At 42.8% G+C, this 25,332-nt stretch overlaps 1 protein-coding gene across 1 annotated transcript in view; it reads left to right on the forward strand.

The window, feature by feature from the left end:
- si:ch211-212o1.2 (uncharacterized protein LOC492735 homolog) overlaps window positions 1–25,332 on the forward strand; it is a 47,690-nt gene that overhangs the window by 1,250 nt on the left and 21,108 nt on the right. Inside the window, exons 2-3 of the mRNA XM_061036937.1 lie at window positions 21,500–21,619; window positions 22,327–22,418. Of these exons, the coding sequence (XP_060892920.1) occupies window positions 21,500–21,619; window positions 22,327–22,418 (212 nt within the window). The remainder of the gene's footprint in view (window positions 1–21,499; window positions 21,620–22,326; window positions 22,419–25,332) is intronic.

The following is a 25,332-nucleotide window of genomic DNA, read 5'->3' on the forward strand; positions in this document are numbered from 1 at the left end:
TGTACTGTATCAGGTGTTGTAGCATGCACATCCTGTTAGATCTGTCCAAAATCCAAGTTTGCCTTGAATTTGCAGAATGTTCAAGAAACAGCATGCTTTGCTGAATAGCTTTGCATTGTATTGCAGTCGTATTTAAAAACTGATAAAAAATCAGTGTGTTTTAAAAAGGTTTTAAAATTCATGATCATTCTCCAGGCATGTATCTGTCATTGAGTGGGACCCTGTATTTTTGGAGTTTGACCCATCCGAGGGTCTTATAGTCACGAGGGTCCAAGAGTCACGCTATCTCATGCATCAAATTTCATTGTTCTTTTTAGAACATGTCCATCCCAATCCATGCCACTCTATGTAAGTACAATAATGACATTTCCCTCCCCTTTTCCATTTGAAAAAATGGGATTTTACTGTGGTGAAGGGCCTATGTGTTTGTCATACGACCTTATGACCCCAACAGCATTGATGGTTAGATTTGTAAACTGCTAGTGAACTTGTTTCAGCTCAGAAGACGTTTAAAGCTATGACAAAGTCTACAACAGTAATCCTGACATCCAGTCCTCAGGGTCCCAGGGTGATGCTGGTCAGCTGGGGGGGGGGGGGGGGGGCTCCCGAGGTAAGGCTTGATGTTAAAATAATATGCAGAAGGAGCGGACAAAGCAACAGAGTCCTCTATACAATGCTATAATGAGAATATTTGACTTAATATCAATGCTACATGTAATTATTTGGTCAACAAAAGAGATCGTAACGGTCAATGCACTGACTCCAGTCACAGTATATAAACGTCATTCCTCCCTCCCATCATCTCGAGGTGAATTCTCTGAATAATATCCTGTTGCGTTCTCACATCAGCTCACTCAGACTCTCTGCAGAAAAAATACTAGGGGTCTGGCAGGAGAAAATCCGGGTGAAGTCCGAGTGAAAATTTCAGTTCACACCTACAGCTCCTCCTGGAAATAGGAGCTTTCTGCAAGTGTGAAAGCCATAAAAATAAACTCTGATAAGACTTAAAGAATGCAAACTGCCAGGTAAATGAAGAATGAGTAACAGTCAAGACCGTGGAGCTGATGCTCAGGCTGCAAAAAGTTCACAAAACTTCAAAAGATTATCACAAGACTTTGATAAATTCCCAGTGGTTGTAATTTTTTTGGCATGGTTGGCTAACATGCATTTGTATCATCACGACCAGATTTCTAGTAATCTCACACCTTAACCGTTGTGAAGCTCAAAGACAGCTTCTTCATTTTGTTTCACCATTCATTCCTTTCAGCAAAATTCTGCTCAAGATTTGCAGGATTTGTCAGTTTGCTCCACACTTGTGTTCTCAGGTTCCCAGGCTGGTTTTCACTCTGCTGGTTGACATCACATCTCAACTCTGGCATATATTTGCCTTCACTGGTTTTCTATCAGATGTGGGAACAGAGTAGTTTAGGGGGAAAACATTCATCCAAGAGGATACACTGCTGTTTTTTTGTTTTTTTTTAACTGTAGATACGTTGATGGAGGACACATGTGCTTCAGACCTTAGCAAAGAAAACCTGTTTAACCAGTTGTGCATCAAGCTGGACTGTGCCACATTTTGCCCGACCATCTGCCCTGTTTCTCACTTCACTGAGCATTTTAATTGCCTCTGGTCAGACCACATTGGCCACTTGTTAGCACTTCCTAAAATAGGACAGACGATCAGATTAAAAAGGAGGTTTGCATCGCTATAACCACTTTTTTTTAGAGTTAATATGAGGGCACAACATGCGTCACGAGGCTGGCACTTAAACCAAGAGCCTGCACAGCCCTCTCTGTTTACGTTCACTTAGCACTGACCCCGGTGTCAACTCTGCCTTCCACGACTCACTGAGCTGAAAACACAACTTGACTCGTCTGCTGAGTTAAGACCTTTTAAACCTATTTCTGGTTAACATCTGTGTAGTGTGTTTGTGCAGACTGCAGGACAAACCCTTCACTTGTATGGAAGATGGTGACACCAGCAGCAGTCCAATTTGACTGAGTGATGATGACAACCTCTGTTGTTGACAAATTAAGCCAATGTCGAAGTGAAAAAAAAAACTGCAGTTCCTCAAGTGGCTACAAAAGACCCCGGAAGTCACATACACACCCATTTAAAAGTGCCAGATCTTGTCATAACACATCAGTTTTTGTTATTATGAACAATACGAGTTATTCATGTGTGTGTCTGACCTGACTGATGGGTGGGCGCTGTGTAACTGTTTGTCAGGAGGCTTGAACCTCGCCTCAGCTCCAGCTCTTATTCTGTCGTTAGGTTGAATTAAAGTTAGGTTGAGACGGCATTTCCAGCATGGCCATTGATGAGCTTCCCAAGCCCCCTTCAGTAACCAACTTTTATTTACAGTCTATGGTCTTAATCATAGACATACTACATTTGACAGTAGTATGCCAGTCAGTGATTATGTTGCAGTATTTTTGGGTTAGGTTTTTGGTCTTGGAATGAGGAAGTAGACAACATCCCAGCTGAGAGCAAATGCCACTACAGTGTAGCATCCACTTACAGTCTGAAAAAAGCTGACGAGTGATTTTTTGTTGTTGTTTGGTCTAATTGTTATTGGTGGTGGCTGTGAATGTCAGTCATTTTTTCTTCTTCTGTTTTTTTTTTGGCAGTTTACATTCATAAGTGTTGCATTACTGCCACTTACTGGTGTCATTTTGATCTGACCTGGCGCTTTGAATTGTGGGAAACAATACATGATCCCTACATGATCCCTACATGTCAACAAGAATATATTTGGCAGTACAGTCAAATTCATTGCTTCAAACAATCCTACAAAGACTAGAAATTAAGGAATGAATTAACTTCTTTTTAATTGGCAAGCAGATTATAAGCATCAAACATGACAACAGCAGAAAAAGAAGTGACAGCAGAGCAACCTGTAAACACAACAACATAAGAACATGATTAAAAAAACATTATTGGTGGCGCTGGTGGCGCAGTGGTTAGTGCGCATGCCCCATGTGTGGAGGCTATGGTCCTCCGGGCAGGCGGCCCGAGCTCAAATCCAGCCTGTGGCTCCTTTCCCGCATGTCATTCCCCACTCTCTCTCTCCCTGATTTCCAGCTCTACCCACTGTCCTATCTCTCCATTAAAGGCACAAAAGCCTCCAAAAAACAAACAAACAAACAAAAAAAAATCTTGGAATTAGTACTTTTTGACAAAACTTCCCAAAACTTCATAGTGCATCTTTACCTCCTTAACAGTGTTCAGTTGATAAAAGCTCTTTTTTTATTTTGTTATAATTACAAAACATACATGATCAAGATGCACATTGATCCTGGGCTGTGATGGGTTTTTTTTGCCAGCCTGTTGTTGTTAACTGTAGTGGTGTCTGATGCTTAAGAGGATCACACATGCATTTGAGGTCCTGACACTTTATCCTCTCTCACTTTAGTGGCTGCACAGCTTAGTAAGCAGACTGACTGTGGCTCCAGACGAGGCTGCGATGTGAGCAGGAAACTGATGATGTAACAGAGGCTCTGCTGGTCAACCCCCCCAAAATAATAATAATGCAGTGAATGGTCGGTCATTAATTCAGAGTTTAGGTGAGTTTTTGTTTTAAAATTCAATTTTAGTAATTAATTATAATCACTTGATCTTATATTTCCCCAAAATGTTCTTTTCAGATCAGCTTTTTTTTTTTTTTTTAAGTAATGCACTCCTGCTTCCATATGAACATATATTCTACAGTGCTGGATCATTTTTGTACATTAAATACATTAAACTTTACTTAGGGCGCACTCACACGAGGTAATCCGTCTCTAAGCACGCTTCACACCTAAAGTCCAGTTCGTTTGACTAGTGTGAGTGCTCAGATCCGAGCCTCAAGCACAGTACACTTCCTTGGCCCTGGAACTCTTCAAAGAGGTGTGCTTCCACACGGTACAGTTAACGCATGAGCACAAGCACGCAGGTACACAACGTTGACAGACTTCATTATGGAGACATCTCGTAGTGTTCTGGCTGTATCTGAATGAAATTAGTCCAAATAAGCCACAAAGTCAGTATCTGTCATGTTCTCTGTGTTGTTTTCTGATGTGCCGACCAGACCCGACAGCGCGCCCCTATTTTTTTTTTCTCTCGAGGCGGCCTGTTTTGTTAACTAAGCATGCTTCATAATTACTTAAAGCCATGCATGTGTTGTATTACACCGTTCTGTACAAGAAGTAAGCGGACTCAGGCCCGGTTAGTCCTGGAGCAGTGTGAGTGCAGACCAGTGGGGGAATGGGGAGGGGGGGACAATCCTGCTTAAGCACGGTCCTGGACAACTTTTCTACTGTAGTTCTTTTCAGTAAGCTTGAAGTAGCTTTATTGGCCAGTTGGAGCTGGCCAGCTTAACGCTGTTCCCTTAATGTGATTGAATTGTTCCAGTCTCTGTAACAGGATTTTACGGACATTTCAGTCAAATACACTTAAACCTAACAGGACTAGTCTAGAGACAAGTCCTCCTGTCCGGAGTAATCATGAGGTCATTGGTTACATTAAGCAGTGCCGTCTCTGTGCTGTGGGGAACTCTAGAGAGTGGCTGAAAATCATCAAACTGTTGTGTCAAAGAAAGTCACATAAGGATTGGCCAACTTTTTCTCTTCGTAAGAATAAGAATGGTGTTTTGGCCCCGGTGCCTGGATCAATAATTTGAACTAGATTTAGTTACAAAAAGGTTTAATCACAGCTACTTGAACTGTCTTTGGTAAATAGCCTCTATATTTATCCTATCAAGCAAAGAAGTGCTAACTTAGGCTAAGACGTCTAGTTGGAATTGAACCATGAGAAAGGTTGATGTCTTACATAAAAAAATCATTAAATGAAGTTCAGGGAGGTCAGTAAAAACAAAATGTTTATTCAAGGTTATAGAGCTGTTTCTTAAGTTATTTTGCTCCAAAGGAAAGACGGAAAATCCCATCTATGCACCAATCCATTATATGATCTATGCTGCCCTGTCCCGTTTGTTTGTTTGTTTGTTTGTTTATTGTAAACTATGGGAGGAAACAATAAGATAAAAGATGTAGAAGGCGTTCATGCTCTTCTGAAATAAAACGAGTGCACATCAATTCCAAAGATTCTATAAATAAAGTATTTTGTGCCTTTCTTTTGGGATGGTGGGAGGTCATGTTGGGTGGTGGGCCACCAGGACCTGGTAGAGGAAATACTGAAGATTTACAGTTTTTTAAAATAGTTATTACAAATATTTTGAACCATTTTGGTGACGTAGATGTCAGACCAGATGAGTTGCAGAAACAGATGTTCACAATTACAGAAGGATTGACTTTTTAAAGAAAGTAGGATGACTTTTTTGTTGTTGTTGAAAAAACTTCTTACATAAAGAACAAAATTAGAAAACATAACATGCCCTGCTTTGTCAACAGGGGGTGCTAAACATTGACAGGAAGCAAAAGTTCCTCACAGGAGCTCCATCTTACAAGATCAATTTTTCAAAGTTAAAACATGAAGGATGGCGGTAGCTGTCATCCACACGACATTCAAATATCAAATTAGATCAACTTCTGAAGTGTGTTATAAGAAAGCTTCAACCCCGGTAGATGACTTTTTAGAGAGATACATTCTCAGTAGTTCTCTGGCTGTAATTGTAGGTTAACGTGGTCATTGTGAGTCTTTGCACTTTTACCAGGTAAACAGGAAGAATGACTTATAAGCTTTCCCTAATTGTAGTCAAAGGGCACAGCGGGCTGCGAGTGGAAGACATGCTCAGCGACACCAACAACGTTGCAGAGCCATTTTATGAAAACTTAAAAGCAAAAATGTTTCCCACATGCTGACAAGTGTTGGTAAGAGAAAAATAAACAGCCTACATTGAAAAATGTCAGCGTCCATTTAAGGGAGCACCACGCTGTTATGTGCTTAGTTGTCCGGGTCCGGTTCAGCGCTGGTAGGAGGTAAATCTAAATAGCCGTTTGGCTTGTTAGAGTTTGGAGAAGTTAGATGAGGCGTCGGCGATGCGCCGTAGAGCCAAACATGGGCTCATTACAGCAAAGCTTGGATGGACAAACAGCTGGATGCATCTCCCTCTCCCCCTGTTTCTGCGTCTCTCCATTTCTCTAACAAACTCACTATTCATCCTCTCGTCTCTCTTCGGTCCTCCCATATGTCTGAAGTGCCACGGTCCGCCGACTTCCTCTCCTCTTCCTCCCTCTCTTTTCTCCTGCTCTCGCTCTTTTGCAAGTCATCTCAGTCTGGTCACATGCAAGAAATGTGTGTCTGTCTTTTAGTGTTTATTTACTTGTTGTGTGTGTTAGGGCTCTGGGGCATGTATGTGTGATCTCAAGTTATCCAAAGGATAAGATGTCAGCGCCTGTTAGCGATCCTGATCTTCAACCGACAGTTCATCTTGCTCCCTCTTGCTCACGACCTGCTCCCATTAAACACACATGAAGACATTTACGAACAAATCGCTCAAAGAACTCTCTTAGACTTTTATGTTCCACAAACATCTTGTTCAACATAAACATCTACCTCTGGATCAAAATCAAGCAGAAGAAAAAAAGCCCTGTAGATATTTTTTTTCTTAAACGTACATGCGTGATTACATTTACCCTAACAACATAAAAACAGCATTTCTATTTGGCTCCTTTTGACGACATGTTTTCAGTCCGTCTGAATGTGTTTTCTATGATGATGATGTAAAAGGTCTGAATCTTAAAAGGCTCATACCGTGTCCCAACAGCACGCGAGCGTTATTTATCGCACCGCATTGCGCATGATCACCCGCTGACTGTCCACACTTCATCCGTTAAATCTAAAATTCTTTGCTCTGTGAATCTCAGTTTCCCCTTGCAAACGATATGACATCTAGTGCTTTTGCATTGAAGGTGGACAAACTGAAGTGTGATGCTTTGTATTGACGAGCTGCTGTATCATATCACAACCCAGAGGCTCGTCAATAACCGGCTCACGGTTAGCAGGAAAAAAAAGTTTTTCTCCGGTGTTGTTGAGTCAAAGTTCAACAATTCAATCATGGATGTGGATATTGTTAGTGCACTGTTATCTCCCCTTTGTACAACAAGCTAACAAGCTAACAAGATCTGTTGTTACAAGCTAGCACCGGCTACACAATAGTGTGTTCAAGACTATCGGACAAACCAGGAAACACAGCTTAAACCCATTCTCTATTCTCCCCTTGAAAACCAGTCCAAAGTAATTAACAAAACAGACAGATAAGGATGAAGAAGAAGAACCTTACTGATTCCTAACATTCCTCCCCCCTTATAACAAAAAAAACATTTTTTTTTTTTTTTAATCAATTTTATATATATTTTTTTTCCTTTTCTTAAAACTGAGACATTTGCATGATGTTTACTTTGGAGTTGAGATTGACTTTTCATTTTCATTTTAGAATGAAAAATGTACAATCCTAGTAGTCGCATCACTCAACTTCTTCAAGTCTGTAGACTACTATCTAATGTCAACATCTAAACACTTCCAAAAATACAAAACACACTCAGGCTCTCGACAGGGTGTCGGCTATCACATTTTCTTTACCCGGTAAATGCCGGACTGTCAGGTTATATGGCTGGAGAATCAGACTCCACCGGAAAAGTCTCTGACTTGAGGTTTTGAACTTTGCAAGAAAAGGAAGTGGATTATGATCTGTCAGAACCTCCAGATCCCCACCACTACTAGAGACATAAACCTCAAAGTGTTGGACAGCCAGAACAAGAGCTAGGGCCTCCTTCTCTATGGTGGAATAACGCTTTTGATGGCGATTCAGTTTCTTAGAGAAGTAGGCAACAGGCCTGTCTATTCCTGACCCATCCGTCTGCAACAGCACCGCCCCCACTCCTACATCACAAGCGTCAACAGCCAGCTTGAATGGGGCTGAAAAGTCAGGAGCGACCAGTACTGGCTCACTAGCAAGGATGGCTTTAACCATCTCCAGAGCCTTTTGACAGTCTACTGACCAACTAAACTTAACCCCCTTTTTTAGCAGGTTAGTAAGTGGTGTCGTCACAGCAGCAAAGTTGGGAACAAAACGACGGTAAAAGCCAGACATACCTAAGAGGCGCATCAGCTGATGTTTAGACTCGAACAGCTGTGTAATGTGTTCAATGTGATCAGCCCAGGAAGAACTAAAACAAACCACATCGTCTAAAGATATCACAGTGTTTTTCAGTCCAGAGGTTATTGAGTTCATTAACCTTTTGAACGTCGCTGGCGCATTTTTCATGCCAAAAGGAAGAACCAGACAACGATACAAACACTCGGGCGTCACAAACGCAGATACTTCCTTTGCCTGATCTGTCAAGGGCACCTGCCAATATCCTTTCAATAAGTCAAATTTTGACACGTACTGAGCGCTGCCAATCTTGTCAATGCAGTCTTCCAGTCTCGGTATAGGATATGCATCAGTTTTGGTTACATTATTTACCTTTCGGTAATCAATACAAGGACGAACAGTCAAATCTGACTTGGGAACAGGGACTAAAGGAGAACTCCACTCACTTGAACCCTGTTCAATCGCACCAATTTCTTCCATATACAGAAGCTCTGGTTTTACCTTAACCCATTTTTGTGGATTAATCCGGTACGGATGTTGCTTAATGGGAGTAGCTCCACCTGTATCCACGTCATGGGTAATTAAATTTGTCAAACCAGGGGTATCTTTAAACAGGGGTCTAAAGTGATCCACTAGCTGCAGTACATCTTCTCTCTGGTCTGTGGTGAGATGACTCAGGGACTCACTGAGATTGGCCAGAGCACTGGAATTCTTAAGCCTAGCTGTGACTGGCTCCACTGACCCAACCTCATCTTCCTCACTCTCATCCTCCTCCACAGCCGTCTGAGACACCAGACACACAGCAGATGGAGTGTCACGAGCATAATGTGGCTTCAGAAGATTGACATGACACAGTCGAGACTTCAGTCTTCGATCTGGTGTCTCCACAACATAGTTACACTCACTCACTTTCTTGATGACCTTATAAGGACCATAAAACTTTACCCCCAACTTCTCTCCACCCATGGGCAACAACACCAAGACTTGATCTCCAGGTTTAAAGGAACGGCTCACTGCTCTCTTGTCATACTGAGCCTTCATCTTTCCCTTAGCAGCCTGCAAATTACTCCTGGCCAAGTCACAAGCTGTATGCAACCGGTCCCGAAAAGATGCTACATACTCCAACACACCCCTGGGAGCACCTGTGGGCCCTGCAGATCGCAACAACTGTTCTTTGACCATCTTCAGAGGTCCTCTTACCTGATGTCCGTAGACCAGCTCAAAAGGGCTAAAACCTGTAGACTCATTCACAGAGTCTTGGACAGCAAACAATAGAAAAGGCATAGCTACATCCCAGTCACCCGAGTAACTCAAACAATAGGTTTTAATCATGGACTTTAACGTCTGGTGGTATCTCTCAATAGCACCCTGGGACTGGGGATGATAAGCTGATGACATGATCTGCTTAATGCCTAGCTCATGCATCACTTCCTGAAAAACACCGGAAGTAAAGTTGGACCCACGATCATGTTGAACTTCTTGTGGTAAACCAACCCTGGGAAAAAAATGCAAAAGAGCCTCAACTATGACCTTGGTCTTAATAGATCTTAATGGAACAGCTTCAGGAAACCTTGTGGAAGCATCCATAATAGTCAAGAGATATTCATTTCCTTTCTTAGTTTTTGGTAGAGGCCCAACACAATCAATCACTACTCTGGAAAAGGGTTCTTCCATGACAGGTAGAGGACAGAGAGGAGCAACCGGAATAGTTTGATTTGGCTTGCCTGTTACCTGACAAGCGTGACAACTGCGACACTACAAAACGACATCTTTATGCATCCGCGGCCAATAAAAATGCCTACTGATGTTCTCTTGAGTTTTCCGAATTCCTAAGTGGCCAGCCATGGATACCTCATGAGCCAAACGCAGGACTTCTTTCCTAAAACTCTCAGGTAACACAATCTGTGTCATACCTGTCCACAGCTCATCTGCTGGACGGTCACGAGGGCGCCATTTCCTTAACAAAACTCTGTCTTGGATAAAGAAACCTTCAGCTACCCCCTTCAGGTCTTCAGCACTACCAGCCGTTTGTTTCAGAGAAGCTATAGAGGGATCCTTCTCCTGCTCTAATACAAGGGCATCACGAGAAAACCGAGAGCAGGGGGCTACCTCAGCTGACCTAGCGAAAAATGTGTCGGCCAAACCCCCAGGAAAGTCGTCATCCTCACTGGAGCTCTCTTTTTCAACCGCACGGGACTGAGCTCGTGTCACCACACATGCTGTAAACACCTCAGGGTGTTCTCTCTCCAGAGCCAAGGTCTCTGGGACCTCACAGGGTTGCTCACTCACAACCGGTGTCACACAAACACGAGTACCGGCCAAATCATTGCCCAACACAAAAGCCACCCCTTTTATGGGCAGGTCTGGTACCACACCTACTTCTACTGGTCCATTCACAATGTTGGACTGCAGAAATACTTTATGCAAGGGAGCACTAACAAAACCATCTCCCACGCCTTTTACTGGGGTTGATACATTCAAATAGGTTTTGGGGGAAAGACCAAGAACCCCTTGCAGCAACAAGGACCGGTTTGCACCTGTGTCCCTCAAGATGTTGACAGGGACCTTTTCACCCTCAGAGGTACAAGAAACAGCACCTTTGGACACAAAACCCTCAAATCCTTCCGTTATTGGGCTAAACGGCAGGCTCAAACTGCCAATGTCACCAGGAAATGGTCTGAATCTGGGCACCAATCAACCCCACAATATTGGCTTCGCCATTTTTCTTTTTAAGACTCAGGCAATTGGACTTCAAATGGCCGGGCCTTTTGCAGTAATGACAAATAATGTCATTCCTAGATACGTGTGACTTGTCGTGCCTCTTCCATGAACCTTGTGACTGAGCAAAGGTAGGAGCAGACTTTGTCATGACAGCCTCAACAGGTCTGTCAGAAACTCCCTGTCTACCAATTTTACCTTTCCAAGGCCCATCTTTATGTGTTAACTCATAGGAATCTGCAGCCATAGCAGCTTTCCTCAATTCAATAACTCCCAACTCATTTAGGTGTACCTCCATATGCCGTGGTAAGCTAGTTTTAAACTGTTCGACTAACATCAGTTGTCGCAACTCTTGAAAGTTAAATGTTTTAGTGCCGGCCAACCACCGGTCAAACACAACCTCCTGTTGTCTCGCCAAATCGAGGAAAGTCTCTCCAGGTTTCCTCCGCAGCGATCTGAAAGTCTGCCTGTACGCCTCAGGCACCACTTCATACGCCCCTAAAACCACTTTTCTCACAGACTCATAGTCTCTGCTGTCATTAGCATCCAAGGCAGCATAAGCTTCTTGAGCTTTTCCCTCCAACACACTCTGAACAAGCAGCGCCCACTTATCCTGAGGCCAGTCGAGCTCCATGTCAATTTTTTCTAAAGCTTCAAAGAAAGAACCAACATCATCACGATGAAATCTCGGCATGAGCTTCAGACAGCTTGAAATATGAAAACGAGCTTCGTGTTTACGTTGTAAGGGATTATTGTTAGCTTGTAGCTTCTCCTTCTCTAATGCCAACTTCGCTAATTCAAGCTTTTGCTCCTGCTCTCTTGCTTTCACCTTTGCAAATTCAAGTTGAAGCATCTGATCCCTCTCTTCAGCCATTGCCTTCTCCCTTGTCAACTCGAGCTGACGCTCCTGCTCCCTCTCTCTCTCCTGTACAGGATCAGGCAAACGCAGCTCTTTAATGAGAGTCTCCACAATCGCTAACTTCTTAGCTTCGGGATCAATTTCCACTTCGAAATGATCAGCAACTGCAAGTAAGCTCACCTTTCTTAGCTTATGCAACTCACTGCGTCCAAAGTCGCTGTCACAAAACTCTTCTACGCTGAAAGTGGTCATGGTTACAGTCAGTAACCTCACAAAAGAGCTAGGCTAAACAAAAACGGGCAAAACCGTAAACCAAATTACCTCTAAGGTAATCAATACAAAATAGCCTTACCTACACAACAAATGACCAGCTAACAGGTAGTTTACTGGACCAACGAGAGAGACACGGAGATCCACAACGCTACTCAGCAAGACGCGTAACTGAAGTGCACAGCCTTCAGCGGCCTGATCGCACCGGACGGCTTTTAGAGCGACGAGCCCAAGCTTTGTGTTTGAGTTCAGTTTGGTTTGTTGGTGTTGGATCACATAAGATACGGCTGGCTACTAAAACAAGTTCATGGGAGTGGGTCATCGGTTAGGTCCGACAGCTTCCAAGTTGGCGTCCATACGGGTCCTCCGTCAGCTGCCACTTCACCTGTCGTATTACGTCATTTAAAGCAACAGAGCACCGCTCTGAGCGCACCTCAGGAATAGTGTGTTCAAGACTATCGCACAAACCAGTAAACACAGCTTAAACCCATTCTCTATTCTCCCCATGAAAACCAGTCCAAAGTAATTAACAAAACAGACAGATAAGGATGAAGAAGAAGAACCTTACTGATTCCTAACACTGTTAAGAAAAGTGCTAGAAACATGCTGATTATGTCTCTAATGGATCATTTCATGTTTTAATTTAACAGCTCACATTTGACTGTTTAAAAGATTTATAAAAGCTTGTCCAGTTGGTATAATCAACAAGTAAAACATTCATACTAACTGTGACTTCACTGTACTATTCAAAGCCCTTAGATTATAATGAAGATATTACACATGACACCTTCCTAGAGGCAAAGTCTTGATTTTGTCAAACAGATGTCCAGAACACATGGTCTGTATTTTTAAGTTGACAATCAGACTAAGTCAGAGGTTCAATGTCAGATTGACTTTCATTCATTCTTCTATCAGAGCTGACAGCGGAGCTTTGTTTCCATATGTCATGGGCCTGTTATCAAACAACAGAAGCGGAGATGGTCATTGAGGAAGGTCCAGTTTGAAAACTCCAAGCCCTTTTCAAAAACAGATTATGTCCCTTTGTTAGAGGTATGCTTAGAGTTTTCCTCTGTGATTGAATACTTCTTAATGCATCGTCCAGCCTCTAACTGTTTCTAAACATGATACTAATACATCAGGCCTCTGTACTGCAGGGGAGTGGTAGTCCTGAAATCTGAAATCTGTTTCTGCTGGAGACATGTTGCTGTGAAAACACTCACCACTCACATGTGACATGTGACACATTTCACACACAACAAGAGACTCCCTGAACTGCTGACCTCAAGGTCATAAAGGTCAGGGGTCAGAAAAATGAATGTGAGCATATGTGTGCGGCTTGGGGTTGACATGGGCTGTTTTTGGCTTTGCCCTTTGTGTGTGAGTGTGTGTGTGTGTGTGTGTGTGTGTGTGTGTGTGTGTGTTTGAGACCTCAGTGCACATGACTAGAATGGGATGGAGTGTTTTAGCAGAGTCAGCAGAACCAGTCGATCTTACAGCCTCACTGAGTTACATGTGCGTGTGTTTTTGTATACTCTGTATTTTTACTGACATGTTTACACTCTGTCTCTCTATGAACGATATATCCAGGCTGTAAACGGTTTCAGAATTCAACATGTGAAAGAATAAATTATATACGTTTGTAAAAATGACATAGTATGTTATGATTCTATAGTGCAGGAAGCAGTCAATACATTACTCCTTAAGTTCACTGTTTTGTTATTCCATTTGATTGCAAACGTAATTTTGTCCAAAGTTTAAATCACAAGTGAAACCTGTCATTGAAACCCTAACATGACTTTATAAATTATATGTGTAAATTATACAATGCTTTGTTTTTTACATCCTATCTTTGACCTCAAACACAATGTATTCAGTCGGTCATGGAGAGTGATTTAGTGTTCCATAAAACTGAAATAAATGATGCTTATTGAATGATATCAATATTACCATCTTTCTTTAGTTAAGTTTTTCTTTTTAACCATGTTCAAGTTTTTTTCGGGTAATAATTTCTCCTGATGTCGTGAACGATGTACAGTACTTTACATATTCTAATAGATGGCACATCTCCTTGCTGTCTTTCTTTCCTTCACACTCTCTCACCACCAGTGTATTTCCTCTTTTTCTTTGCACTTCTGGTCACATTTTTCTCTTCTCTCAGTCTCTCCCTCTATGGTCATTTAAAGGTCCAATATGTAGGATATCTACCTAATTCAATGATAAGGTGAGCTTACTATATGATCAGACATTAATGAAACATGCTACGTTGAAGTGCTGGCTTCTCTGACAACAATGCAACAGCCAGTATGTCCTCGTAAGTTCCAATTCCGGCTCTATTTTGGACGCCCCTCGGTTTGCCAGGCATCCCTCAAACCAATAGGTGTTGCAGTGATGGAAGCGGGCAAGCAAACTGGTTCAGATAGAAGTGATTCTACTCTACCTAAAAAGCCTCTGCATGTTCTAATAAGTTCTAATCTAATAAGCTCCACGAGCAGAAACGTGCTCAAACTAGGATCAATATTGGAGATGCTTTTGAAAAATGGAGAGAGGTTAGAACACAGAAAGGTTTACAGACCGATGCAGAGCTGGTTTAATACTGTAGCCTCCGTGTCAGTGACATGGCAACCTGCATGCACCTCAACTGTAGGGGGGAGGAGACAAGGGGGAGACAGCTCTCTCTAATGTTTTGAATTTGGACTGCAGAACCAGTTTTAAACACTACAAGTCCGATTTACATATTACTCCTTTATAGTCACATCGATTGTTCTCCCATTCCTCCTCCTGTGGTCAGCTAGTGTTCACCCAGACACATGTTGATGTTTAAAGTGTTGTCATTTTTGGGGGGGCCATTTTCAACAAAGAACAGTGAAAATATTTGATAAATGATTTAATTTCCAGATCAGATAAGTACAAGTGTTACGATATGTAACAAGTGTTATTAATAGTTATTACAATTACATTTTTTCCTGGTTAAAAAATCATGACTGTTGGATGTGATGATACTCCCAGACAGAGATGAACCCTACATTCATTTCCTGTAGTAGCAGTGCACACATATTGAAACAAAGGCTTGCACACATACTGTGGACTCACTGTGTGCACACTTTGCACACCTACATGCGTTTATGGCTTTAGGCGAGCCTTCTAGGCAGGATTTTGCTTTTGACCTTGACCAGCACAAGAGAGGAGCTGGGAATGTTGTGCATTTTTTAGAGATGAGCTGTGTGTGTGTGTGTGTGTGTGTGTGTGTGTGTGTGTGTGTGTGTGTGTGTGTGTGTGTGTGTGTGTGTGTGTGTGTGTGTGTGTGTGTGTGTGTGTGGGTGTGGGTGTGGGTGTGTGTGGGTGTGTGTACACATTGGTGTGTGTGTGTGTGTGTGTAATTATCCTTATGAGGGCCGCAGATGAATATGGTGGTAGCAGAAAGCCCAGGAGATGTGAGGATGGCATACAGCACACACACTCGCACACAAAGGAACACACACATGATGGGATCTGTCCATCCTTTTTTTGTCTCCACAGGGGAGGCAGGCTGGAGCAGGGCCTACTTACACGGACTCTCGTGTGTGTGTGTGTGTGTGTGTGTGTGTGTGTGTGTGTGGGGTGGGGGGGGGGGGGGGGGGGGTGTTAGTAACTGTGCCTGGATATATACATCTGTTTGTGTGTGTGTGCCATTGTGTCGGTATGCAGTTATTGAATTTCAGTTGCCACATTCCTCTCTTTGTTGCTGTTGAATCTACAGGGTAATGGATTTATTAAGTTTGTGTGTGTGTGTGTGTGTGTGTGTGTGTGTGTGTGTGTGTGTGTGTGTGTGTGTGTGTGTGTCACATCTACATAAAGACATACATATTGTGTTTCAGCTTGTGTGTATGATCGTTTCTTCATCTGTGGTATGTGTACTTTGCGTTGATGTTGGTTTTGTGTGTATGTGTGTGCCAGTAAGTGTGTGTGTGCTTGCGTCCCTGTGTTGTGTACTATTATTGTGTGTGTGTGTGTGTGTGTGTGTGTGTGTGTGTGTGTGTGTGTGTGTGTGTGTGTGTGTGTGTGTGTGTGTGTGTGTGTGTGTGTGTGTGTGTGTGTGTGTGTGTGTGTGTGTGTGTGTGTGTGTGTGTGTGTGTGTGTGTGTGTGTGTGTGTGTGTGTGTGTGTGTGTGTGTGTCCCAGGTTCTCTGGTCCGCTGAGATCAGATGAAAGGAAAGAGGCCTGTGACTGATCCACTCCTTCTGAACAGGGGAATTCGACCTCCCCTCGCTCTCCCCCTCCCTCTCTCTCCCTCACCCTCTTTGTGTCTCTCTCTCTCTCCCTCACCCCATCTCTCCCTGTTACTGTCATTCTCTCTCCCTGTCTCCCCCTCTTTCATTCTCTCTCTCTCTCTCTCTGAGCATGTGACCCACTTTTACCACCCACATCTCTCTCTCTCTCCCCTTTTCCCTCTCTCCCAAAGTCCCATCTGAAGACAGTCTACTGAGAGTAAACCAGGGGACACGGAGAACAAAAAGAGAGGCAGAGCTTTTCTGCATTCTGCTCGAACATACAGTAACATCCTCTGTGAGTTAGAGTGGAATGTGTGAGTAGTCTGTAAATCAGTGTTTGTAAAGGCATCTAAGTACTCGGTAGAAGGGTGTGGGTCTTGGAAACAAAATATAAAGTACAAAAATGTGTGATCATTTTGTTTTGCCTAACCTTAGAGATGTCCACAGTCTTCCTGTTTGCATTAAAGATTTCTGTTCATAGAGATAAATAAAAGTTGTGGGGTCGCCATTTAGCCTAGTGGTTAATGAGTGCACCCCATGGATGAGGCAATGGTCCTGTAAGCGGGCAGCACAGGTTCAAATCCCACCTGTGCCTCCTGTCCCTGCATGTCATTCCCCACTCGCTCTCTCTCTCTCTCTCTCTCTCTCTCTCTCTCTCTCTCTCTCGCTGATTTCTGACTCTATCCACTGTCCTATCTTTTAAGAAAGAAAGGCATAGACGACCCAAAAATAAACCTAAAAAAAAAGAAAGGGCAAAGTTGTAATAAAACAACAGCTGGCAGAGAGCAGGGTTACTTTTTGGACAATGTTCCACTTCTTTTATTTATTTTTATAAAAGATCCAGGTCCAGGCACTCAGGATGGTTTAAAACTTAAAAAAGGCCTTTAAGTCAAAGGAATAGAAACATACAACAACACATCTTCTTCAGGGTTAAGGGACACACAGAGACTCTCGGTCTCAGTCTCAGTGTGTCACAACACCTGAATAAGGCACAAGCTGCTAAGCGTTGGTGCATTTGGTTGTGTATATGTATATTTAATTTGTAGAAACTCTCCCTGTGTGTCTTATAACTGCACTGCAGATTTTGTAATAGATATATTGACTTCTTCAGAACAGTATTTATGATAAGAACTTTCACTGAGGTTGATTCATGTGTGATTCAGAATCTGCTCCCATGACGATTGTGCTAATTTTTGTGTGTTTGCTCGCATTCTGTCACATGAATCTGGGTTTTAATCTTTTGTTTGCTCGTTAGTCGACACACTGTACATATTTGATCACGCCCCTCGCCCACCTCACCCCGTTGCCTTGTTCCTGAAAAGCTGCAGTGAGAGAGGTAAAGGCGTCTCTTCATTAGTCCATTAGTATTCAGGATGTGTTGCCTGCCTGCCTGCCTGCTTGCTGGCCGCCACTCATTCCCCAGACAGCGAATCAGCCGGCGTTGATTAATTTCAGCCTATTAGCACCCCTCGTTCTCCTCCCCCGGCTCCGCCCAGGTTAAATCCCTGCACGCACCCGTGTGCACGCTCGCAGGCGGGGGGGTGCTGCTGGGTGAGCGATGGCGGAGGGGTTGCCAGGGAGCCAGTTGTTGTCAGAAGGATATTAATGAGTGCGCTGCTCTGGCCAAAGAGTCTATGAAGGCGTGTGTGTCCAAGCATGTTTGTGTTTATGTGTGTCTCAGTTTACATCCTGAATTTTGCTGTTTATATGCCAACTGAAGCTTTGTATATGTGTGTGTGTGTGTTTGTTAGTTTTTAAAATAAGAGCTTTGTATACGTGTGTGTGTGTGTTCGTTAGTTTTTAAAATAAGAGCTTTGTGTTCAGTGTGTGTGTGTGTGTTGTTACATGTTAGCATATGTCTGTCTATATTTACATCCTTGTTAAGGCTGTTTTTGTGTGTCTTTCTGTTGCTGTGTGTGATATCTAGCAATGCCATGGCCTGAGGGACGAGGGCTTATGTGAGTGTGAATGTGTGTGTGAGAGACATAGAGAGAGAGTGTGAGTGTGTGTGCTCTGCGGAGGCCTGTCCTAGTTTCCTTCCCATCACCAGGGAGCTGGAGGATCCAAGGACTGACGCACATCACCTGACAGCCGCCCCACTGCTCCACGGCCCTGCACTGTGTATGTGTGTATATGTCTGTGTGTGTGTACATGACGGAGATGAAGTGTGTGTGTGTGTGTGTGTGTGTGTGTGTGTGTGTGTGTGTGTGTGTGTGTGTGTGTGTGTGTGTGTGTGTGTGTGTGTGTGTGTGTGTGTGTGTGTGTGTGTGTGTGTGTGTGTGTGTGTGTGTGTGTGTGTGTGTGTGTGTGTGTGTGTGTGTGTGTGTGAGATCGATGTGAGAATGTGTTAGGAAATCCATCAGTTGGATCATCATTCTATGTGATATGTGTGACATGATGTGTGTGTGTTCAGAGTTTGTGTGGGTGCAGATGCCATGAGAGAGTTGAGAGAGTGAATTCTGCTCGGATCCCTCGAGGTGTGTGTGTGTGTGTGTGTGTGTGTGTGTGTGTGTGTGTGTGTGTGTGTGTGTGTGTGTGTGTGTGTGTGTGTGTGTGTGTGTGTGTGTGTGTGTGTGTGTGTGTGTGTGTGTGTGTGTGTGTGTGTGTGTGTGTGTGTGTGTGTGTGTGTGTGTGTGTGTGTGTGTGTGTGTGTGTGTGTGTGTGTGTGTGTGTGTGTGTGTGTGTGTGTGTGTGTGTGTGTGTGTGTGTGTCGGAGCAGAGAGGAGAAAATGGTGTCACATTGGAGACAACAGAGCTGACTGTGCTCTATTTAACCTCACTGTGGTCTGATTACCTGAGCCACATTACATAAACACACTACATTACTTCACCAGACCTGTGCTACATGTGCAGAGCAGAGTGTGTTAACTCAGTCTGCGCCGTAAATACCTCGATGCACCTACACCGTGCTGTCACCTGCTGCCTTTAGACCAGTGCTGACTGTTCACACAGAGGCTCGCTGCTAAGCTCCGTCAAGCCTTTCTTGTATGTCTACAGGTTGAGCATATGAGACATATCTTTGTTTTTCAGTTGTTGTCAAGCATAAGGTAATAAGAAGTAAAAGGTGTTCAGCAGGACCACCTGTTATAGAACACAGTGCAGCCAAGGAGGGAGCAGGAACCATGTATGAAAATGTTTACTTCATTACAGTCATCCCTCTATTCCAATCCTCTTTTTATTTTTAGTTCATTTTTATGAATCTTAAATGTGTTTAATGACGGGTTGTGCTAAAGTTAAGTGCTCCTTTTTGCACAGCTAATGCAAACTCATTTTCCATCACTGCTGCCTTATGGCTTTTTCTTTTACTGATGTATTTACTGTTAGCATCCAGCGAGGGCAGAGTGCTACAGTCACACTGCAACAACCATTCTAGTTTAAGATTACAGAAGCTGTCAATTAATATCAAAAAGTCTAACTCTCATGTCATTTTCAGGATGAGAATGAAATCAAACAAGGAACAAATAAACCTTTCAGTTCATGATAAAATTGTAAATTTTCATATTGATCACATTTTCATTTGCTGGTAGGATTTGTCTTTGTCTATAAGGTGTCTGAACCTCTTCTGATTGGAGGCTTTGTAAACATTTAGTCTTGAAAACATATCAATAACAGATTTTCAAAATGTCTTACTTGTGATGCAGTATAGCTATTCTTATAGAGTTGGTATTGTTATACATTGAATCATCCATAAAGACAGTGAATTATGCAGAGGCTCTACGATTCTTGGGCGGCCCAGGCTCCATGCCCCCTCACCCCCCCTACAGGACCCAAACAGAAAAAAGTGATACATTTCTGTTAAAATAAACAAACATGTAATTGTTTTCATTATAACCTCAATAACAAGTTTGGCTGAATAAGTAGTGTGAGGAAACTTTTTTTCCACATTGTCTTATCAACAGATATTTGAATAAACGATCCAGGAAGTGAGTTAGCATTGTTGTTGTTAATTTGCGAATCCAACTCCTTTCCAGCATGTCATTTCCCATGCTCTCTCTCTCTCTCTGTCCCTCTCTCTCTCTCTCTTTCCCTGTCTTCTTTCTCTTTCCACTGTCCACTGTCCTGTCAGGCCAAAAATAAACCTTGAAAAAAAAAAGTCTTAGATAAAAATACTTAATCCAACTACAGTCTGGAAAGAAAACATTTGAGATTTTCATAACATCCTTCAGTTTCAAAGTCAAACTCATCTAAAAGCCATACTTCTGTCTCCTCTTGAATCAGCCATCTGTCTCTTCACAACTTTGATAGCGTCTATTTTTAGAAGGTGAAGGGTCACATTTGATGATTCGTAAAATATCCATAATCACATATCTTAAATCTCCCGTGACAACTTCAGTCCATACCTTACGAGAGGCTGATAGCATATTCATTGTCACACAGGTCTATAGGCGCACACACTCACACGGCTGTGTGCTTTATTAAAAAAAGCTGTCATGAATATCTTATAGGCTGCTAATGCTGTGTGATATATTAGGATCTGAAGACATTAAAGTTTAAATAGCACATTAGACTGGCAAAGAGAGGAGGATGAGACAAAGGGTGACGGAGGGGGTGTTAAGAGACAAAGAACAAAAGAGAGTGGTGGTAGTTTATATTTGTACTTTTTATAGTTTATTTCTGTAAGCGGGTTAGATTAGCTGCTTGGGCAGAGAGGTCAGACCAGTCAGAACAAAGAAAAGATGAAAAAAAAAAGGGGCCAAATCCAAAGACGTCTCAGCTCCTGAAAGACGTAAGACATCTGGAAAGTTACAGAAAAGCCTGCAGAAGACGAGCTGCAGATCAAAATGTGTGTTTTCAATAATTCATCTTCTCTAATCTTTGGGGCTGTGTGGTAGATAGAGTTTCAGTTTGACCCTCTCATCTCATTCATAATGTTGCTGATCTGCCAGTTTAGAGTATGCATACTTTAAGTAAGTCCTTTTTCCTTTATTACTGCTGACCTATGAGTTTGGCCTTGTCCCCGCAGAGGTCCGCCTCCCACCTGAAAAGGCCTATATGTGCTTGTCCATGCGGGTGCCTGATGCTGCGTCAGCGCTGGTGTTTCACATATGAGAGGTCGTGACCCTGCAGCCTGGAGTACACTTGTCTTCATCTGACTGATTACATATTAACAACCTGGAAGCACACACACACACACAGTCATTGTAGTCGATGGTCCTTTGACCTTTTGTAAGGAGTGAGTTGTTCTCTCAGTGGTTGCACAGACCTCACTCAGCTCATTAATACAAAACATCACAGCTCTCAACTTCTCATTGCTCCCACCCTCAGCTTCAGCTTCATATCGTGAATGATAATAAACTACTCAACAAGACGATTTGTTCTGTGATGATGCTTCGATATATGATTTCTGTTGTTGTTTCTCTCCTTCTTCTTCAGGTAAGCGCCTCCAGGAGTGGGTGTGTGTCATTCTGTGCCTCTTTCTCTTCATCATCAACTTCTCCTTCCTCCTCCTGCACTTCTCCACCGTTCACATCTACAAGATCGTCCTCGGAATCGGTGAGCAGATCGTAGATATATTATAAAAACGATGATCAAGCTTCTGTCTGTTAAAGAGGACATATTATCCCCCTTCTCCACCTTTTCAAACAGTCCCCCTCTGGTCTAAATGAAACATCTGTGCTGTGCTTTAGTCAAAATATAACATGAATCAAGCACCAGAGGAGGTTTGGGACCCTGTATAAACCAGCTCTCTCAGAACGCTCCGTTTTGGTGTGTCTGTCTCTTTAAATACAATGACCCCCCCTGAGTTTTCCCCGTAGACATCACTCCTCTGTAGTGAGAATAAAAATGGCGGACCTGCACAAAAGTTTTGTTCTAGATTGGGGGTGGAGTCCATGGGTGGAGATATCAGGGGAGGGGGAGGGGATTTTTTTTACCAGAATCCCACTGTGACATCACAAGGAGAGCACATTTTTCTCTGTGTTGTAAGACTTATACAGACCACAAACAAAGGACTGGATGGGTTTATTTCTCATTTTGTGGTTCAGTAGACACTCAGGTTACTCAAATAAATGTTCAAAAACACTGTAGAAGTGGATTATTCATATTATGTCCCCTTTAAGGTATCAATGTTGCTCTTCCAAATCACTGTCCCACATTAGCTTTGTAATATAGTGGCGGTGTGTTTGCTTGCACATCTGATGACAACACGTGTTATTCCTCCTTTGTGTGTGTGTCTGTCTGCGTCTCTGTTGGTGTGCCAGTCCTGGGGATCGTGACGGCAGACTTTGCATCGGGGATGGTCCACTGGGGGGCGGATACCTGGGGATCTGTGGACATCCCTGTTATTGGCAAGGTGAGCCTGCATACATATATTGTCTATACTCACACAGTAGCACTGCATTAAAGAGCATACAGTACTTCACAATCAATCAGGCTTTATCAGTACAAAGTAAAGCCTTGTATCCCTCATGCTCCCCTGAAATCACTGTTCAGCCTCACCTGAATTAGGATGTGAATAAAAGCCCTGAAACGGCTGGTGTGTGAGTGGAACATTCAGGCTGATTTTTGTTTCTCCCTGTTTTGCCTTTTTTTGACAGCATAGAGCGAGACGTAAAACCCTCTCTCTCTTTTGTTATGTAGCTGTTTTTAAATGTCTTGAAACAACTCTAATAAATTTTCCTGGGACTACATTATCCCATTATTGTCAGTTCCCTTGAGTTCCCTTATGCTGATACAGCTTTATGTTTGTAAAAATATAAAGTTCATCATTAAACTATCTAACATTCTGAGACCCTCACCAACGCATTCATCACCTCCAGACTAGACAACTGCAGCAGTCCCCTCTATGTTTCTTCATCCAAAACACTAAAGAAACTACAATAAATCCAGAACTCCGCTGCTCGTCTTCTCACACACCGTGACCTCATCACCCCCGTCCTTCATGACCTCCACTGTCCTCCCCATCCCCCTGCGATCCACTTCAAACTCCTCATCATCACCTATAAAGCCCTACATAACCTGGCTCCCCCTCTACCTGTCTGAGCTCCTCCACCGGCACACTCCCACCCGCACTCTCAGGTCTGCTGACGCAAACCCCCCCCCCAGCCCTGACGGGGCCTTCTCAGTTTCTTCTCTCACCCTCTGGAACTCACTCCAAAAAAGCCTCACTCACTCTCCACCTTCAAGAAGTCCCCAAAAAACTCACCTCTTCAACATCGCCTATAACCACTAACAAACTCTCTTGTCATCCTCCTTCTTTTACATTATTTCTTTGTTGTTTTCACTTTTTTCTTTGTTAAGCCTCTTTGAGTACTTTGAGTGTGCCATAAACATTGAATGCATTTTTATTATTACTATAATAATAACCATTGAATCTATAATTGTTAGAAATAATTACAAGTAGCAGTAGTTTGTATGTGTTATAAATAACAAATGAAGTGTGAGGTGCAGGAGAATTCAAAATGGAAAAACATAATAAATAAAAGATAACCTTAAAAATCATATGAGGAGCGAAATGATTCAGAGAAATAAATTCAAAAATAAGGCCGACAAATGCTTGAATGACTTTATAAAGTTCCAATGTGTTTCTTCTTGGTGCCTTGAGTTCGAGGAAATCTGACTTCTCTGCATCACATTAAAAGTTCACTACTACATTACCCATAATTCAAGATGTTAGATGTTTGATGACATGAATTTGGTGTATGACTCACTTTTTTCTAAACACTTGTGTATGTGTTGCTCAAGGCCTTTAAACAAATGTGTGAAAATAGACTAACCATCACTGTGGCCCTTTTTCAAACCGGCCACTACACCCTCTCCCTACCCACTACTCCTCCGTTTGCACGTCCCCGCGGAGGGTCCGCCATATTAAGTCCGTCCCAAACCAACTAGCGGGGAGTGGTAGTGGGTTATAAAACCCTCCACCAGCGAGTGTGCACCAATGCCGACTTTCGGATCACGTGCAACGCCTATAGTGTACGGTCGTCATGGAGGAAGCAACCTGTGAGTTCAAACACTGCTCCAAATAAGATAGACATTTAATATCATCATACAGACGTTAACTACTTCAAATGTGTACTGAGGATCAAATATATGTTTATTTATTGTGAAGTCTTTTATATTTACAGGGACTGTCACAAAAACAAAAGAATATTAAATCATGTTGCAGACAACTTTTCACTGTTAATATTTATTTCTTATTTTTCTACTTTTGATGTCTTTGTGAAATCTCAATTCAAAAAAAAAAAATACACTTTGCAGCTCTGATGTTCAACGATATTATCCTTGTCTTTGCATTAACTTAGGACACCCTGATCTAAAAATTACAATAAATTAACTGAAATTATAAATTACAGTAAACAATGTAGGCTCAATCTAATAGTTTTGTTATAAGTCTACACTAATATAACTAAAGAAGAAGAATAATAATCTAGGCTACATAAATATTTTTACAGAATGCATTAGCTACAAAAAAAAAGCTGTTCCCGCAAGATACCGCTGAGTAACCATGGTAACACACAGTTCCTGTTTCCACCTGAGAGAGGGAAGTTTGTCCCAAAGCCTGCCGCTGTATTTCTACCCTACACCTTGATGAAGGGGACTTCATTCAGCTGAGAGTGTGACTTCTGACGGAGTGCACTCCGTAACGGAGGGGGAAGGTGTAGGGTTTGGTTTGAAAAAGGGCCTGTGGGCATCATACCAGCACCCCCTCCAGCTCAACGCCCCCTCTCCTGAGGCCTTGTTACCATGGCAGCATGGTGGCAGCACCTTAGTCCCCTGAGCCTCAGGACTGCATTGTGACCTGGAAACTAAATGTCACAGTCTCACAGAGGGATTTCCCTCGACACAGTAATGGCCAAGGTCCCCAATACACACAACACACGTACACACACTCACACACTCACACACTCACACACACACAAACACACACACACACAGACTCGTTCTGTGAATGGCCTCCGCATGGACCTCCACAAACTGTCAGCACGCAGGCTCATACAGAGTGTTTGTAAAGATGGATGTACGTACATTTAATTTAGACATTAAAACAAGTTCCACTCATTAATGCACACACTCATTTGTCCCGTTTCCCTCCGACAATTAGAGGAAAGGTCATCCTCATTTCAGCCAATTAAAAACAGTGTGATCAGGTGCAGCTTGCTGATTGGTTTATGTGAAAGTTTTGATTGATGAGGTGTGTGTGTGTGTGTGTGTGTGTGTGTCTTTAACACATATGACTTGGACACCTGAGGAAGCCTCATTAAAAC

The sequence above is a fragment of the Labrus mixtus genome, chromosome 4 (genome assembly GCF_963584025.1).
Source record: "Labrus mixtus chromosome 4, fLabMix1.1, whole genome shotgun sequence".
Classification (NCBI taxonomy): domain Eukaryota; kingdom Metazoa; phylum Chordata; class Actinopteri; order Labriformes; family Labridae; genus Labrus; species Labrus mixtus.